The 17,556-nt window shown below is 37.7% G+C and overlaps 1 protein-coding gene across 1 annotated transcript in view; it reads left to right on the top strand.

Annotated features, from left to right (window-relative positions):
* The window catches only part of PLXDC2 (plexin domain containing 2), a 459,765-nt gene that overhangs the window by 150,813 nt on the left and 291,396 nt on the right, over positions 1 to 17,556 (top strand). Inside the window, exon 3 of the mRNA XM_035021516.1 lies at positions 15,195 to 15,406. Within this exon, the coding sequence (XP_034877407.1) occupies positions 15,195 to 15,406 (212 nt within the window). The remainder of the gene's footprint in view (positions 1 to 15,194; positions 15,407 to 17,556) is intronic.

The raw sequence follows: 17,556 nt of genomic DNA, 5'->3' as shown, positions 1-17,556 counted from the left end.
ATTTATTTGACAGAAAGAGAGAGAGCACAAGTAGGCAGAGAAGCAGGCAGAGGGAGAGGGAGAAGCAGGCTCTCCACTGAGCAGGGAGCCTGATGCGGGGCTCAACCCCAGGATGTTGGGATCATGACCTGAGCCAAAGGCAGATGCTCAACCGACTGAGCCACCCAGGCGCCCCTATTTTTAGCCCTTTTGATAAAGGTGTAAAATATTTATATTAACAAATTTTCAAATTAGTTTTGGCTTATTAATGCCATATTTAGATGTCTGTGAATATAAATCCAGTTTACTATGGCTTACTCTGAGTACAAATGATTAAATAAAAAAATGTCTAGGATATGCTTAACAGAATGTAGAATTTATAAAAATGTTCATGAAGTTTCAAAACTTACTGTACAAAAGGTAACGTGCTATTATTTTATCCCATAGTCCAATATAGATGATAAAATGGATCAAAGAAAATATTTGATGTGTCCTTTAATAAGGATTTTGCCTGTTAAACAAAAACTCCCAGTGAGGGATAAATGAATGGCACACTTCTTTCTGTAGGTAAGACAATTTCACCAGAAAATTCACTAGGCTATTATGATATAATTGGCACAGTCTGACAGAGGTGCATATTTTTTCAACAGCAGCAGGAGAGAACAACAGTATAATGTTCTAACAAAGGGCCTCTCAAGGGAAGACGCTTGTTTCTCCACTTACGGAGTATGTTTCCCAATGGTATATGCTAAAAAGAAAAATATAGAAAACCATGGGGCCCCTGGGTGTCTCAGTCCATTAAACGTCCAAATCTTGATTTAGACTCAGGTTATGATCTCGGGGTTTTAGATACAGCACGCCCCCCACATTGGACTCCCTGCTGAGCATTAAGCTCACTTAAGATTCTCTCCCTCTCCCTCTGCCCCTCCCCACCCCATGCATGCATGTGCGCACTCTCTCTCTCTTTCTCTGTCTCTCAAAAAGAAAAAAACGGGATACCCATCTTCATGTCGTGCTGGTGAGTGTGTAAACTGGTAACAGTCTGAGTGCAACAGAGTACAAATCCCCCTTTCAGAAATTGTTCCTGAAAAAGAAGTGAGGCTGCTCACAGAAATGTAGGCTTTACTATCAACTTGAAAGTTCAACAGTTGAGGATTAGTTTATGTAGGCATTAACTGTTAATGAAATATAGTATATAGCCAATAACATGGAAAAATATTTGTGTATGGTGCTGAAATAAATAAGCTATGCACATTTAGGCGCACAATTTTTGGACAAAGACATGAGGAGACATGCAGAGAAATATCACCAGGAAGGGTATTCACTAAGGTGATAACCCTGCCTCCTACACCTAGAACAGAATAATAGGTATTTTAAGTTTTCTCCTGTTTTCTCTTTAATGATTTAATTTTTCATATTAGATGAAAGGTAATATTTTAGTTTAATAATATTTTAAAGCCCTTCGGGTTATTCACCCTTTTATATGAATAATGATTTTTTTTTGTAAAATGGGGAGATACTATAACGAAATTGTGTAAAGTTTATCATTTATGGATTTTTTTAAACTGGAACAAGTTTTCTTAAATCCATGTTTTCAGATATCGCTTATTTGTAAGTAAAGAATTCTTACCTTAGTATTGTTCTGAGCACTAGTGAAGATATACAATATAATTTTTGGTAGTACTCTGGCAAGGAGGAGTTGCCCAATAATGAAAGTTTTCATTTTTTTAAAGATTTTATTTATTTATTTGAGAGAGCGAGAGAGAGAGAGAGAGAAAGAGAGAGAGCACAAGCTGGGGGGAGGGGCAGAAGGAGGCAGGGAGCCCGATGCAGGGCTCCATCCCAGGACCCTGGAATCATGACCTGAGCCGAAGGCAGATGCTTAACCAACTGAGCCAGGCGCCCCTGGAAGTTTTAGATTTTTAATTATCTTATAAAATTCAGATTTTTTTCTGGGTTATGTACTAAAGTCAGCACACTGGTAGAAGGGAGGTTTTACATAAATGTATATTGTAGCAAGTACTTAAAGCAGAGACCTTTGCAGTTTATCTGCGATTTGTTTGTATGGGTAAAAGAAGCATTTACTAAAAGGTAAATTCAAGGAAAGACTGGATTCTAAAAGTCTCAGAGTGCTGCTAATCTCTAAGGGATTGAAAGGTTACTGTGGATTCTATCTCACTTTGGTAGCTTAATCCTCAACTGTGGTTTGTATATTTTAGGAATATAGCACAGAAATTTAAGTCTAATTTTAGTACAGTTTTCACTGTCTTACTTTCCTTTTTAATGTAATTTTGTTGATTGTGGTTTATTTACAATGTTAGTTAAATTGCATAATCAGCATAAATATATGCAATCACACAATTTAATTAGGGAATGTTATTTAGGAAAGTAATGACTAAATCCAGACATTCATAACATTTTAGAAATTCTTGAGAACTTTATTTTAAAACTGCCATTTGAATAAATGGCAGTTGAAATTTAAATTTAAGTGTGTCTGTTTTTCAAACAAAAGTGAAAAAAATCTTGTCAAATTCAGTGGAGTAAAATATAGTATTAGAGGAATGATACAGGGGTGCCTGGGTGGCTCAGTCCTTAAGCGGGGCGCCTGGGTGGCTCAGTCATTAAGCATCTACCTTTGGCTCAGGTCATGATCCCAGGGTCCTGGGATCGAGCCCCACATCGGGCTCTCTGCTCAGCGGGAAGCCTGTTTTTCCCTCTCCCACTCCACCTGCTTCTGTTCCCTCTCATGCTGTATCTCTTTCTGTCAAATAAAGAAATAAAATCTTAAAAAAAAAAAAAAGTATGATACGGTTTGTGAAAGACCAAAACTTCTTAACTAAAACAAACTGAGGGTTCTAGAGGGGAGGGGGGTGGGAGGATGGGTTAGCCTGGTGAGGGGTATTAAAGAGGACACATTCTGCATGGAGCACTGGGTGTTATACGCAAACAATTAATCATGGAACATTACATCAAAAACTAATGATGTAATGTATGGTGATCAACATAACATAAAAAAAAGTATACTAATGTTCAAACTTTCTATTTCCCATCATTTTCTCAATTTTTGGCTTAAAGGTTCCCATTCTTGTGATAGAGGCTGTTTGGAATATATTTTTTTCTATCTCAAGTTATTTCACCCCTAATACTAGTTTGAGTTAATCATAAGGGGACCTGGGTAAATGGATGAATTATGTAAGTCATCAGCTAGTAAATATTCAAAAACTACTTAATGAAGGAAATGACATCTTTGTATATAAAGTATTCCATATTTAAGCATAAATAACAAAGTATCAGTTTTGTTTACGAATTATATGGTTTATGCTGTAACTAATATTTATGAATCCTTACTTCACAATGCCTTTGATATTCAGAAGCATAAATCTTTTTCCTGTGACTTTTTTTGAAAGAACTTTTCTGCCCCGCTGCACGGGAAGCCTGCTTCTCCCTCTTCCACCCCCCCACTTGTGTTCCCTCTCTCGCTGTGTCTCTCTCTGTCAAGTAAATAAATAAATCTTAAAAAAAAAAAAGAAAGAACTTTTCTGTAAAGTTATTTGGAGATATCAACGCTATGTAGTTTTGCCCATTGCTTTGTGGTTCTACGGTAGTATGAAGGTATATTTCATTAAATTTATGAATCAAATGTGATAAATAGAACAAATAGAAAAATTCTTTTTTCTTACTGTATTAATCTATCTAAACATTTTAAAAGATTTTGGAGTTAGAGTGTTGTAACACTCATATTTTATTTGATGAAGTTCATATATAGAAAAAGAGGTTAGAAAAGTATAGGAAATTTCATAGAAATTGGCGGGGATGCTTCTAGATCTTGAAAGAAATGACCCAACATACCTAAGTATTCAAGGCTAAGAATTTAAGCAGAAAAGTGAGATTATTTTAAGAACTGTCATGATAGAAAACACCAGGTCACCACCCCAACCATGTCATGACGTGTCCCAGGGGGACAAACAGACTGGACACCCTGGGCAGTTTTAGTGAACATTTATTAGAGTAACAGAAAGGAGCACAAACTCTCCTGGACAAGCTTATGGCCGTTTGTACAGAAATGGCATTAAATCAATAATTATGAGAAAAACACTGCAGTAGGTTTGAGTAAAGTTCTATGAGATCATTTTAAAATAACTCTCCCTAGGAAAATTATATGTTGGTGGTGATGGAAAACTTCACCAAGTCAGAATATTTGGATTTGAACATCAGAAAGTAGAGACTTAGGTGTTTTTTTCCCCCCTCACTATAGAAGTGAAACATTGTTGGGGTCCCTGGATGGCTCAGTCGGTTAAGCATCTGACTCTTGATATCAGCTCAGGTATCGATCGATCAGGGTTCTGAGTTCAAGCCCCATGTTGGGATCCACGCTGGGTGTGGAGCCTACTTAAAAATAAATAAATAATAAACAAACAAAACAAAACAGCTTTGGGGCACCTGGGTGGCTCAGTCAGTTAAGCGTCTGACTCTTGATTTCAGCTCAGATCATGATCTCAGGGTTGTGAGATTGAGCCCTGTGTTGGGCTCTGCCCTCAGCGGGGAGTCCCCCTCTCCCTCCTCTCTACCCCATCCCCACTCAAGTGTGCCTGAATTCTCTCTCTCTCAAAATAAATAAAAAAATCTTTTAAAAAGAAGTAAAACATTGTAGAAGATGTATAAAATAAAGATATGCCATGAGAACAAATCAAAAAACCCTAGCTGCTTCCATCCTGTGTAACATAGAAAAAAGCACTGATAATACTATAATGTATTTCTTTCTCCTTTTTTGCTTTTGTGTATTTGTATATATGTATGTTTTTCCTAGTTTGTTCAAATCATATTATAGTTTTTTATACTTACTCATAAATCTTTTTGTGCATGTCAGAATATTTCCACAGTATCAAATCCTTGCTACAGATTGTAAATTTGCCAATATGAAATTTTTATTAAAATTTGAATCTACCTACCAATATTAGAGAGTACAATACTTGCTTCAAAAAAATTCTCTATCAAAAACCAACAAGGGCGCCTGGGTGGCTCAGTTGGTTAAGCGACTGCCTTCGGCTCAGGTCATGATCCTGGAGTCCTGGGATCAAGTTCCGCATTGGGCTCCCGGCTCGGCGGGGAGCCTGCTTCTCCCTCTAACCCTCTCCCTTCTCATGCTGTTTCTCTCTCGCTCACTCTCTAATAAATAAATAAAATCTTTAAAAAAAAAAAACACCAACAAGTACGGTTTTACAATAAATCTTTGTGAACTTAATATATGAAAGAATTATGCTGAATTTCTCTGACTTTTTATAATGTGAAATACTTTAACATATTTATTAGTATTTATATTTTCTTTGCTGTGAGTTATCTACTTATGACATTTGTCCTTTTTTTTTAAATTGAGGACTAATCTTTAAAAAGTTTATTAGGTTAGATATATTTGTATATATTCAAGTAAACCATACATGACTGCCATTTTGTAGATCAAAAAACTGAATAGAAGTGCACATAACATTAATCTTGATAGGTGCTATTGATGTTTCTTCTGCTGGTCTTTTAAATTTATATAAAACTAAAATAGGACTTTTTACTTTCCTGCCTGACATTTTTATTTTATATATATATATATATTTTATAAATATATATATATATTTTAAGATTTTATTTATTTGACAGAGAGAGACACAGCGAGAGAGGGAACATAAGCAGGGGGAGTGGGAGAGGGAGAAGCAGGCTTCCCGCCGAGCAGGGAGCCCGATGCAGGGCTTGATCCCAGGACCCTGGGATCATGACCTGAGCGGAAGGCAGACGCTTAATGACTGAGCCACCCAGGCGCCCCTGCCTGACATTTTTAAATGGCTTTCTATTGTGTTTGTGTGTTTCATGTAATGACTGAGCCTCAAAGTTCAATATCTTAAGACTGTATTTTGTTTACCCTATATTTTCAACCCTAGCACAAAGCAGGGAACTCAAAAGTATAGATTTTGTGGTTGTACTTTTCATTTTTATCTAGGAATGGTATTCAACATTTAACAACTAATATCTGGCTAGCTAATGGGAACAGACCACACCTTAGGGCTAAGCTCAGATATAAGTTTATTCTTTAGTCGTTGGAGTGTATGGAAAGCATTGCTCATTATTTGGGGGCAAGTAAGGAATGGAGGAGCAGTTAATCTGTTGATTTGTTCAGGTTGAACTTTATGAACAGTTAGTCAAAGTTCAGAAAAATACTGCTGGGTTTGAGTCTAAGACTAGGGAATGCTTTACACTAACTAAAGTCATCTTTTAATAAAAATGCAGGCCCAGAGTAACCTTATATTTATAACCTTAGGGCTATAACTTAAAAAAAAACCCATAAACAATAAAGATAATTTTGTGATGAGGAAACTGCAGGTGTCATTGACCACTTGTCCAAGTCCATACAAATCTCTAGAGGGCATTTAACCTATAGAAATTTGGGGCCATTCTGATAATGGTATGATTTGATTTAAATCAGATAAAATTTATAAAACAGTCTGATAGAAATGAATATATTGGCTGTCATCTGTGGTCATTGGCTAAGTCAGCCTGGGCTTAACATTGGGCCATTATGGAGTCTGACCCCACAAACTGAATATGGTCTGATGACAATATGCATGAGACTGAGTTTATCAGACATCTGGCAGCTATAATTTAATAGAAGACCCTCAGTGATTTCGGCCCTAGGCATTTGGACATAATGTTTGACACTGGGTACCATTATGCCAATTGATTCCATCTGGCTTGGTCTGGCTCAAAAGATTCAACTTTTTTTTCAGAGAAGCTATTGGCCATGACTAGTCCTTGTTTACAGAATTGTCCATCTCCCTTGGCAGGCAGAGTTATACTTTTCATGCATTGGGGCTTAGCTTTTAATGCAGAGACCTTATTTTGAAATCACCCATTCTGGAGCACTGGGTGTTATATGTAAGTGATGAGTCACTAAATTCTACTCCTGAAACCAATATTACACTATATGTTAACTAACTAGAATGTAAATAAAAACTTAAAAAAAACACACAGGCATTCTGAATACAGGCAGCAAGGGTAGTTTAGGATAGCTAATGATAAATAGAAGTGTTAAGATATTCTTACCAAATAGCTTTACTTTTTGCTGTGCTATGGAGACTCTAAAGTCTCATAATATTTGAATTTTCACAAATTAAATAGTAAACCTGAAAATAAATGTTGAATATTTAATAGGATTCCAAATAGCCTAAAATATGTAAATGATAGACTTTTATAGCTGGAGGGACCATAAAGTCTATAAAACTGCCCCCTTTCATTTTACAGATAGCATACCTAAAATTTCCATGTGGATTCTGGGTTCACACAATCTTTTCTACAGAAGATCTCACACACCTTATTAAACGATAGATTCTCAGATTTAATTAAATGCTATTTCCTCTCTTTATAGATTATTTGTAGATTATTATAACCTGTAGACATGTTCATATGGAGATGAGTTTATTCTCTAAATCTGACTGATTTATCTGAAAAATCAGCAGATGGTCTGAGTTCTTTGATAATCATCTTTTTTATTATGAGACAGGAGGCTATCATCCCAGTAAAACATGTGAAATCTACTTGAAGGAATTCAGTTTTTCTTTCAAATTTCTATTAGGCAGTTAACAGAAAATCCTCAACAAAAAAAGTCAATGATTTATTTTCAAGTACTTCCCATTCTTTCAAGATATAATAAAAATATAATCAATATTAATGTGCTGTTACTTTCTGCTCTGTTTGTACATTAGCATTGTTTCATTTCCTCTCATTGGCAGTCAATTTGATGGGCTATTGTATTCCTTTTTTGCTTTCACATGCTAGATTTTTTTCCAGATTTTTGCTATTTTCAATAGCACATTTTGTCTAATTTATTTTTTCCCTTTTAGATTGTTTCTTTGTGACATGTCATCAAGGTTTGTGACAGATAGCTATTGACCCCCAAAAAAGATTAATCAGAGGCAGATATCTACCAAGCCTCTGGATCCAGCTCTGGTTACTTTCCTAGTCTATCACTTACCACCTCATAATGCATAGATTTTCTCTTATGTAAGACAATTTAATAATAGTACATGCCAAATACATTAATGTATGCAGATGTTTAGAACAGTGCATCATATTTAATTAACCCCAAATTTAGTTTAGTTTTTATTATCAATATTAGTATGATTATTATGAATTCATAATCCATGCATAAACACCTCTTTTATAACTGTTAACAAAGTTTTATTCTTTGTATTTATTTTTAATACTTTAGTAAATATGTGGCACTACCTTAAACTTGTCTTAAATCTCATTCATGATTGTTCGTAAAGCTAAGAAGATTTTCCATAGGATTCCATCTTTCTGTATAAAATTTAAAAGTTTGATTATTTTATTTAATAGTAAAATTAGAAAACTATTAATGCTTCAAACTTGTAGAGTAATTCTCCACCTATTTTAACTTAAAATTTCCTTGTTTCATCTACTTGATAACTTTTCAATCTCACTGGGCCATGCCTGCATTCTTCAAAGACATGTGTTGAATTTCTTATGGACCTCATTAACCAAAAAGAACCAAGATGATAAACTGCAACCATAAGTGTTGCTGAACATCACCCAACTGGCCAGTGAGCTATTTTTGAGTCAAACTCATGTCAGATAAATAAAAGCTGTTGTAGATTTGTTTTCCCTTTCTTCCACCCTTTTATCTGGCTACTCAGGAAGGTGGTTAAAATCTTAAGAAGTTAGATAAGAGATTACACACATAATCTTTTAAGACTATGTCTCAGATGAGCAGCAACTTGGTCAATGATTCATTCACTTACTCATTCATTTGTTATTCAGAAGATTTTAGATACTACTATATGTCAATGCCCATGCTTATAATGATGGGACAAAGATGTAAATAAGATAGAGTCTCTGATCTCTGTGTATCAGGAGTCTTCCTAGGCCAGCCCCAGTTTTGGTGATATGCTAGGAGGACTCAGACGACTCAGCATATAGTTGTGCTCATGGCTATGATTTATTACAGCAAAAAGATACAAACCAAAATCCACAAAGAGAAAAGACAGTTGGGGCAATGTCTGGGAGAAACTAGGGCAAGTTTCCAAGAGTCCTCTCCAGCAGGAGCACATAGGACACATTTAATTTTTCCAGCAACAAGCTGTGATGATGCATGTAAAATATTATCAACCAGGGAAGTTCGTTAGAAACTCAGTGGCCGGTGTTTTTACTGGGAGCTGTTCACATAACCACCTTCTATCTAGCATGTACCAAGAGTCCAGACTCCCAGAAGGAAGGCAGGTTCAGCATAAACCATATTGTTTGCCCAAACAATTTAGCCATAGTGAGCCACTCTTATCTGTTAGAGAATAGCGGGAACATTCCCTAAATCTAAGTTTCCAGACGCTTAGCCAAGGGCCAACCTAGCGAAGGGCCTGCTGAGTTAACTCTTTTCTGCAAAATCGTACATTCAAGTGGGGATAGGCAGAAGAGTGTTTAAAGAGTTAGGTAAAGAGAAGTGTTGGATTATGATAAAAACCTCAACTAGCTCTCCCAGGGGAGTAAAGGGTAACTTCATTTAACAAGAGAATATTTGAGCTAGATCTTTAAGGAATTGTGATATTTCCCAGAGTCTGAGGTGAAAAAGAGTTTTCCTCCATGCAAAGATAACAATATTCATTGCAAGTAAAGAGATAATTGAGAAATTCTACATGATGGGAGCATGGAGCATGATGGGGGTGGGGTTGCGAAGAGAGGGGAGAGTGGTTGGAACAAGAGCATGGAGTGTTTATAGGTGGTAAAGGAGATGGGTGGTAAGGAGCCATTAGAGGTTTTAATCAGAAGAGAGGAGTAAATAACTTTGAAAGGTATCTCTGGTAGCAGATGGAAAAAAGATTGGAGAAGGAAGAGTTTGAAGACAGTAAGATCAGATAGGAGGCAAGAGATGATGAGGACATGCCCTAAGGCATGTGTCAACATTGGGACTAGAGCACAGATCAGTGGTTCTCAAACAATGGGGCTCAAATAATCATGTGGGAAGTTTAAAAAGACTGTGATATCTAGGCCTACTGAAACCCTTTAGTATCTCTCAACAGAACACTCTGTATGCTTTCTTTTCTGTAGCTATCTTACTCTGTGATGCTGTCAGTCGAAACCTTAAATCCACTGTGTAGTCATTTCATTATTGGACATAACCAAGGATATAACCATTTGTATAAAATTTCATCTTCACTTCCACAATAGATTGGGATGCAAAGCCATATTTAGGAGGCTACCTCAACCAGATCATTTCATCTATTCTCATCTATTCTCAGATTAATCTAGCCAGCAAAATCTGTTTGCAGTGAACAGTCTTAATGTTTCTGCAGAGGATTCACAGGGGTGATTTGGTTCACTTGTAAAGTATAGACCAAAATGCTTGTCAAAAGGTATACAGATGGGTCCCAATTACATAAGATGCATGTCAATTTATATAGATTTCTTGGTGGTTTAGCATGTATCGTGTGTATGATTTGTATGCAAGACACAAGAAATACTGTTAAAGATGGTTTCAACATATAACAATGGTTAAACATGTAACTATTGGTTAAATGTAAGCTATTTTAATAAAATCATTCAGATAAGACACAAATATGAACATATCCAGCCCAGCACAGTTTTTTTTTTGTTTTTATTTTAAATTATTTTACAGTATATAATGGCACAAAAGAGACTTGCAAGGTTTGCAAAGAATAATATGAGGATACACATGAGTTTGTTTTTACTCTCAGATTAACTAGACATTATTGGGTTTCATAACAATGTTCTATTTGGAATGTAATGAAGTACTTTCTTCAGTAATAGTGTATCTGCTCTTTTAATCGAATAAAATATCTCAAGAATGTGTAAGAACAATTTATATATTACATATATACAGAAATATGTCTGTAAGCTTTCTACTATATTCAAACGGGAGTCTTTAGATATATTTAATATTTCCATGAGCTATGTGATTAACAACTACAGCAAAATATGTTGGAGAAAATTATCTTTGAAAGTTTTCCATCAGTGGTTTAATTAACATACAGTGGACAGAAAGCAAACAATCTGTTCAGCCAGACTACTCAAAGATCCCTCCTGTTGCTTTTGTTTTCACTACAGCTGGGAAGGGAAAAATTATATTACTTATAACCCTTTAGCTTGCTTCTGAGTAATTCGTTTTGGTGGTGATTTAAAGAATAATTTAAAATATTTTTATGAGTTTGAAAGCACATGAAGTGCATAGGAATAATTTACAATGTAGATAACCATGCTGTGGTTTTGCCAGTTTTTCTCGGTCTTTATTTCTGTAAAACATTCATTCTTGACTTGTTTTATCTTGTCTAAAAATCATTCTGAAATGGGATCAAAATCTAAGCCAATTTCATACTCCAGTCTTGATGAACCATGGAGTACTGAATTATGAGCATATAGGAATGTTTCCTCTTATTATTCATAACATAACCAGAGAAAAATAATTAGATCTAAACTAGCAACCAAAAGAAAACTCAGAGAAGCCAAGCCCTAAAGCTCACAAATTTTCTTACTAAAAAACCCCTCAGTTCCTTCCTTAGATCCTGTTTACTCTTTGTAAATATGAGAACCAGCAAGTAATCAAGAGACAGGTTTATAAAGTTGAAGGTAGCAAATTCTAGGAGGAGCAAGCATGTCCGTAATGGAAGCAAACCAATCAACAGCTATAATTGCTGTTAATGTGACCATGAAGCAAGAGAGGAAAAAAAATTATAAAACACTGCTAAAAATTAGGCGGGGGGGAATCCCCACCAAACCCCATAGCTGTCTAGGGACTTACCCTCGTAAGTGCCCGAGTAAGCATGTATGTGTGTCTTCTACAGGAGGCCTCCCTGTCTGAAATTTACCTTCCCCAGTAATCCTGCTAAAGTGTTAGTTTGAATGTTCATGACGAAAACAAAAGTTTGACACATTAATCAAACATCCCAAATTTCAACTTAAGTGGTGTTCAAAGACAAACTGAGGCATATTAAAAAATTTCAAGAATTTACCTGAGCAAAGATCAATTTCATTCTGGCAGCTCTGAGCTAGAAATGATCAGAAGGGCTCCAATGACAGGAGCTAGGGGAGAGACTTGTATGGGAAAAAGGCAGAAGCAAAGCAAGAAAACTGTTTGATTGGCTTAAGGAGTTATCTGATTCAGAGAAGCCTAGTTGGCTGTGTGAGACTGGTTATCCTTCGGTTTTGATTTCTTAATCTGGAGGCATTTATAGATCTAGGGTTTGGTTCGCTTGTGTACACTTCTAAGGTATCAGAACGACCTCAATCTAATGGTCTCTTTGTCTAATTAATTTAATAGTGGAGAATATGGGCTTTATCACCCTTAAGTTTAGAAGCTCCTTTTCATGTGTTCTCTAGAGTAAGAAGGCAGGGGGAAAATGAGAAAGGGGATCAAGGAAGTTGAGAAGTAGAGTTTCTGTGCAGATAGCACCTCCAATGTTACGTATTCCTCCGTCTCTCCCTGCCCTGTGCGGGGACCGCAAGGGCTTGGGTGACGTCACTGGCCTACAGGCATCACAGAAAGTACCATAGTTTTGTCTTGTGTTATAAATCTCTGGAAAGATAATAATAACATTAATATCAGGCAGTTAATATCCAACAGCATGGACTGTTTCTAAGAAACCAAGAGTTGTTTTGAAAATTCTGTTTTGAAGATTTTAATAAAGATTACTTCTTTGAAGTTTTAGGTAGACTTCCTGATTTACATTTTAGAGGAATGACAAACCTCTGCTGTTCCCTTTGTGTGATTCTTTTTAAAAACCATTTTTAAATCCAGGAGCATTTAATCTATTGGCTACATTTCTTACCTAGATTGACATTCTAACAAGAATTCTGTATACATTTTCAGTGGTTCTGATATGATTATTTGTATTCAGAGGGTCACCACCCTTAGTACAGGACAAATGCACACCTTTAAAGTTAACATAACTGTTGGGCTAGCAGGTCTTATCTGATTATTATAAAACTTTATTGCTTACTTTTGTTGTAAGCTGCCTCATATATTTTTGGTAATGAGGCAGGATATATAAATAAAGCAAATAAAATTGCTTTATGTAGCTTTGCCTAGAATCATAGGTCTTAGAGCCTGACACATCCTCAGAAAAAGCTGTCTGCTTTTGCAGGTAAGATATTTTCATTCCCATTTAAAATACAGGGCAACCAAAGCACAGAATTTTGTAAATTATGTTGGACCCCGTATCCAGGAAACCTAACAAACAATTCCACCCCTGGTCTTTTGAATACTTGTACCGTATTTCTTCCATTAACTCTGACTGGTCCAATCATTCTTGCTCCAAAGAGACTTTCAACAGTTCATTTATCCATCAATCAGTCAACAGACATTTATTCAGCACCATTCAACGGCCAGTGGGACAACAGTGTTAAAAAAGGAACACTTTTCTATAGTGATGGTAATACTCATTACACATAATTATTGAACATTTACGGTGTGTGTCGGGTGGAACATGATCAACCCTTTATGTACATGAGATTTTTCAGCCTTACAACAATTCTGTGAATTGCGCCATTTCTGTCTTCATGGTTCATTTAAGCTCTAATATTCTGTGAGTCCAAGTTAAAGTCTAGATCACCAGTACTATGGTTGTATTTTTCTCTGGGCTGTATCTGCCAAGGCATGAAGCAGTGAGAGATCTTTTAAGTTCATCGTGAAACCAAAGAATATCCTTTTTGTCTAGAAGAATTATTAGCACCTTTCTGAGTTGAAAGGGAAATATTTTATTTTATTTATTTTTTATTTTTTTATTTTTTTAAGATTTTATTTATTTATTCATGAGAGACAGAGAGAGAGAGAGAGGCAAAGGGAGAAGCAGGCTCCCAAGGAACAGGGAGCCCGATGCGGGACTCGATCCCAGGACCCCAGGATCATGACCTGAGCCGAAGGCAGATGCTCAACCATCTGAGCTACCCAGGCGCCCGTTTTTTTTTTTTTTTTTTAAGATTTTATTTATTTATTCATGAGAGACAGAGAGAAAAAGAGAGAGGCAGAGGGAGAAGCAGGCTCCTAAGCAACAGAGAGCCCGATGCGGAAAGGGAAATATTTTAGACCATTTGTGTGTGATTAGTAGTGGTAGCCTTAACTTAGTTATTAGAGTTCTAAGTAGCTGATACAATGGTATTATAAGTCACATTAAATACATTTCGTTTCTTGGAATGTTCTCCTATTGAAGACAACATCACAGCTATAATTAAATCACTGCTCTCTTAGCCCTTTTTGAACCTGTATCCTGCCAGTTATAAAGGCTGTCAATTCATATCTTTGGGTAATAGTTGCATGGAAGAAGATTGTTCGTCTTGGTCAGAAACTGAATTTCCCATACTTGTGATACACCTTCTCCTACTGACCTACTGAAATGAAAGACTGGGAGTAATGATTAAATCTTATTTTCCCTCCTGTAGTAGTAGGATGAGCTGGGTCAACAAGGCCAGTCCCTGCTGATGGCTTTAAAATACCTGTGTGATTTGGTCTCTTTGCTTTCCCATCCATTTCTCTAAGTGCCTATCACTGTCATCCTTCACCACCCTGCCAAGAGTCCAAGGTGAGAACTGCACAAATGAACAAGAGCCTTTGTGATGCCTCCTGAGGGTGTTACTTATTAAATGAGGTAGGCAATGAACTAAATCTGACTGGTGAGCTACAAGGCAGTTAGTACGTTTACGCAACGATCATTCCATATATTTTTTAACACATTCAAATACATTGTTACCTCTTTGCTGGGCAGCAGAACTTGTGTGAGAGGAATATACGCTCACAAGTTAATAACGTCTGACTTTTTTTTTTTTCAAATGTGCTAAGAGTCATTAGGTTTCATTCCTTTGTTTGGATTGTAGCTTATTTTCTCAGAACAACTAGAGAATGTTTATGAAGTGTGTGTGTGGAGGGCGGGGAGGGGAGAGAATAAAAATGCGTTGCTTTAGGGCTGCACATCTGTTTCAGGGACTCTGCTGGATCTGCACATTAACCATTGCCATGACTTATGGCATGTATTAAAATTGCATTCTACTCAGAGATGTTGATCCCAACTCAAAATATTACAATTAAACAGATTTCCCTGTTAGGAGTTAGTTTCCTATCTTCATGACTGGGCAAAATTATTGTTCTGCTCTATTAGTTAGCATGTGTATGACTCCTAACAAGTGGTAACTCATTATTTTATTTCTTGTTCAAACAGATGGGCAATACCAAGTTGCTCAGGTCTTCCCGCAAGCAGAAGAGGAAATGGAAGTGGACACACATGCATTCAGCCACCGGTGGAAAAGGAGCTTGGATTCTCTCAAGGCAGCTGACTCTAACCGAGCAAGCATGGGCCAAGACTCCCCAGAGCCCAGAGGCTTCACAGACCTGCTACTGGACGATGGGCAGGACAACACCACACAGATTGAGGTAGGTAAATAATCTGGGTAACTGAACTAGGTTGACGACTGTATTTTCTGTGAGGCATCCAACTTCTGCATATGGATAGGCTCCACCTTCAGCTCACTCGAGAGCTTTTGGATTTTTTAGTAAGGATCAATTTAACTTATTAATAAATAGTTAATATTCAGTAGTTCAGTAATCAATAATTATAACTATATGAAATAGGTAAATACATAATAGCTAAGCCATTTAATCAGCCATGAGTACATTTATTCACGAAACAGACAAACACTGGCTTGCTATGGTGATGATCGTGAGGAGACACAAAGAGGAACATGATACAGCACCTGCCTACAAGGAAGTCGCTGTGTAACCACATCAGCTCTGTGCTACGTGATACGTACAAGGATATATAGGAGCTGGAGCATGGCATGGAGGAGGGCGAGGTCACCTGCTTGGGCCTGAGGGTGGACCGTTGTCAAAGAGGCTTAGCCTGGGAGCAGGCAGGGGCTTGGCAGGTTGAGGGGAGTTCACCAGGTTGATTTCCTGTCAGTAGTGAGAAAGAAGATTCCTGGCAGAGTGAACTGCATCTGCAGTGGCCAAGTCTTAGAACGCTGGGGCACGCTGGAGAGTCTCATTGAGTGACCAACTGTCCCTTTTACCCGGAGCTGAGTGCTTTCCTCGGGTAGAACGCTTTCAATGCTAAAAACAAGGCAGTTCTGGGCAAACTGGAATGGTCCATTCACTCTGTGACTGTAAGCAATTCTGTGTTGTGGTTGGAGCTATGAAGTGGAAGGAGGACAGTTGGAGATGAGTTTGATGAGTATGGAAGTTCGCTGAGGACACATTTTGGGCAGACTGTAAGGTTGCCCAGAGGCCTCAAGGGTGGTATTATATTGCTTAAATTCCCATAGTCCTTAGCCTTGCAAATCATAAAATATGATCCTGTTAGTCCACCAGATCTAACAAAAACAAACAGGTCAATCTTATGGAAATAAGCAAAAAAAACCACCCAAATGAGAATGCAGGCTATTTATTCGTTTGCTCTAGCAAGAGTGAGCTTCTACCACTTCCCTCTGGCAGAGACTCAAAAGCAGGCAGGGGAGTGGGCAAGTTTCTCACTTAAAAAAAGAGAAGGATAGGGGTATCTCTGTTAGCTAAGCCTCTGACTCTTGGTTTCGGCTGGGGTCATGATCTCAGGGTCGTGAGATCCAGCCTGCTTAGGGTTCTGCACTCAGCAGGGAGTCTGCTTGAGGATTCTGTTCCTCTGCCCTCCCCCCACTTGTGCTCATGTGCACACGCGTGTGCTCATTCTCTCTCTCTCTCTCTTTCAAATAAATACATCTTTAAAAAAGAGAGACGTCTTCAGATACGCTCTCATGGGAAGTTGTTGGCACAGAGGAGCTGGAGACAGGCTAATTAGAAGCAGAGCATCTTATGTGATCGATTTGGGGAGCATATTTGGCTTAAACTGAGTTGGACCTAGAGACAAAAAATAGGAAATCTGTCAGTTGTTCATCAATTCCTGCCCATTCTGGGCTGATTGCTGCCCAGGTTGCATTCTGGCTCCCTGGACTGGTTGCTGTAGAATTTGGAGGTCAGAGTTCTGTGGTCATCCGTGGTCCAGCCATTGTCTGTTTGAATATCCTCTCTCGATCTGAAGGTTTAGTTCCTATTTTCTCCCAGGTAGCAGGTTTATACATTTTCAGAACCAGACAAGATTCTTTTTACTGCCCTGAAATACTCATTATTTAGGAAAAGAACTCAACTTCATGAAACAGACACTACATCGTTCTCCAAAGAGTATCAAGGCATCATTTTGTTCCCGCATAGTGAGAGGAATCTTCAGAAGATCTGAAACCCAGGCCATTGGGATTCTGTGGATGTGAGAGGCCCAGCAATCTCCTCCATCTCCTTAGCTAGTATGTGACTCTGGTGGTCCCTGGCCGCCCCAGCCAGGCCCCTTAACAGGCAACAGAGGAGGTGCCTGGAGCAAAAGTCATATAATATCTGTAAGAGGCTATTCTGACTCCTGCAGAGTGCCTGCTATTTTGGCAGCAGAGTTGTTATAGCAACTCGGAGAGGGCAACATAATTCTTCCCTGAGCACTCTTTAGCTGGGGTGCAGCATAAAGAAAAGAGAGATGAACAGAAGCAGAGGTGTTTACTCTCTGCCCA

Source organism: Mirounga leonina, unplaced genomic scaffold (assembly GCF_011800145.1).
Source record: "Mirounga leonina isolate KUSES-001 unplaced genomic scaffold, KU_Mleo_1.0 Mir_175, whole genome shotgun sequence".
Taxonomy (NCBI): Eukaryota; Metazoa; Chordata; class Mammalia; order Carnivora; family Phocidae; genus Mirounga; species Mirounga leonina.
The sequence above is the reverse complement of the archived record's forward strand: the minus strand, read 5'-3'. Positions and strand labels throughout refer to the sequence as shown.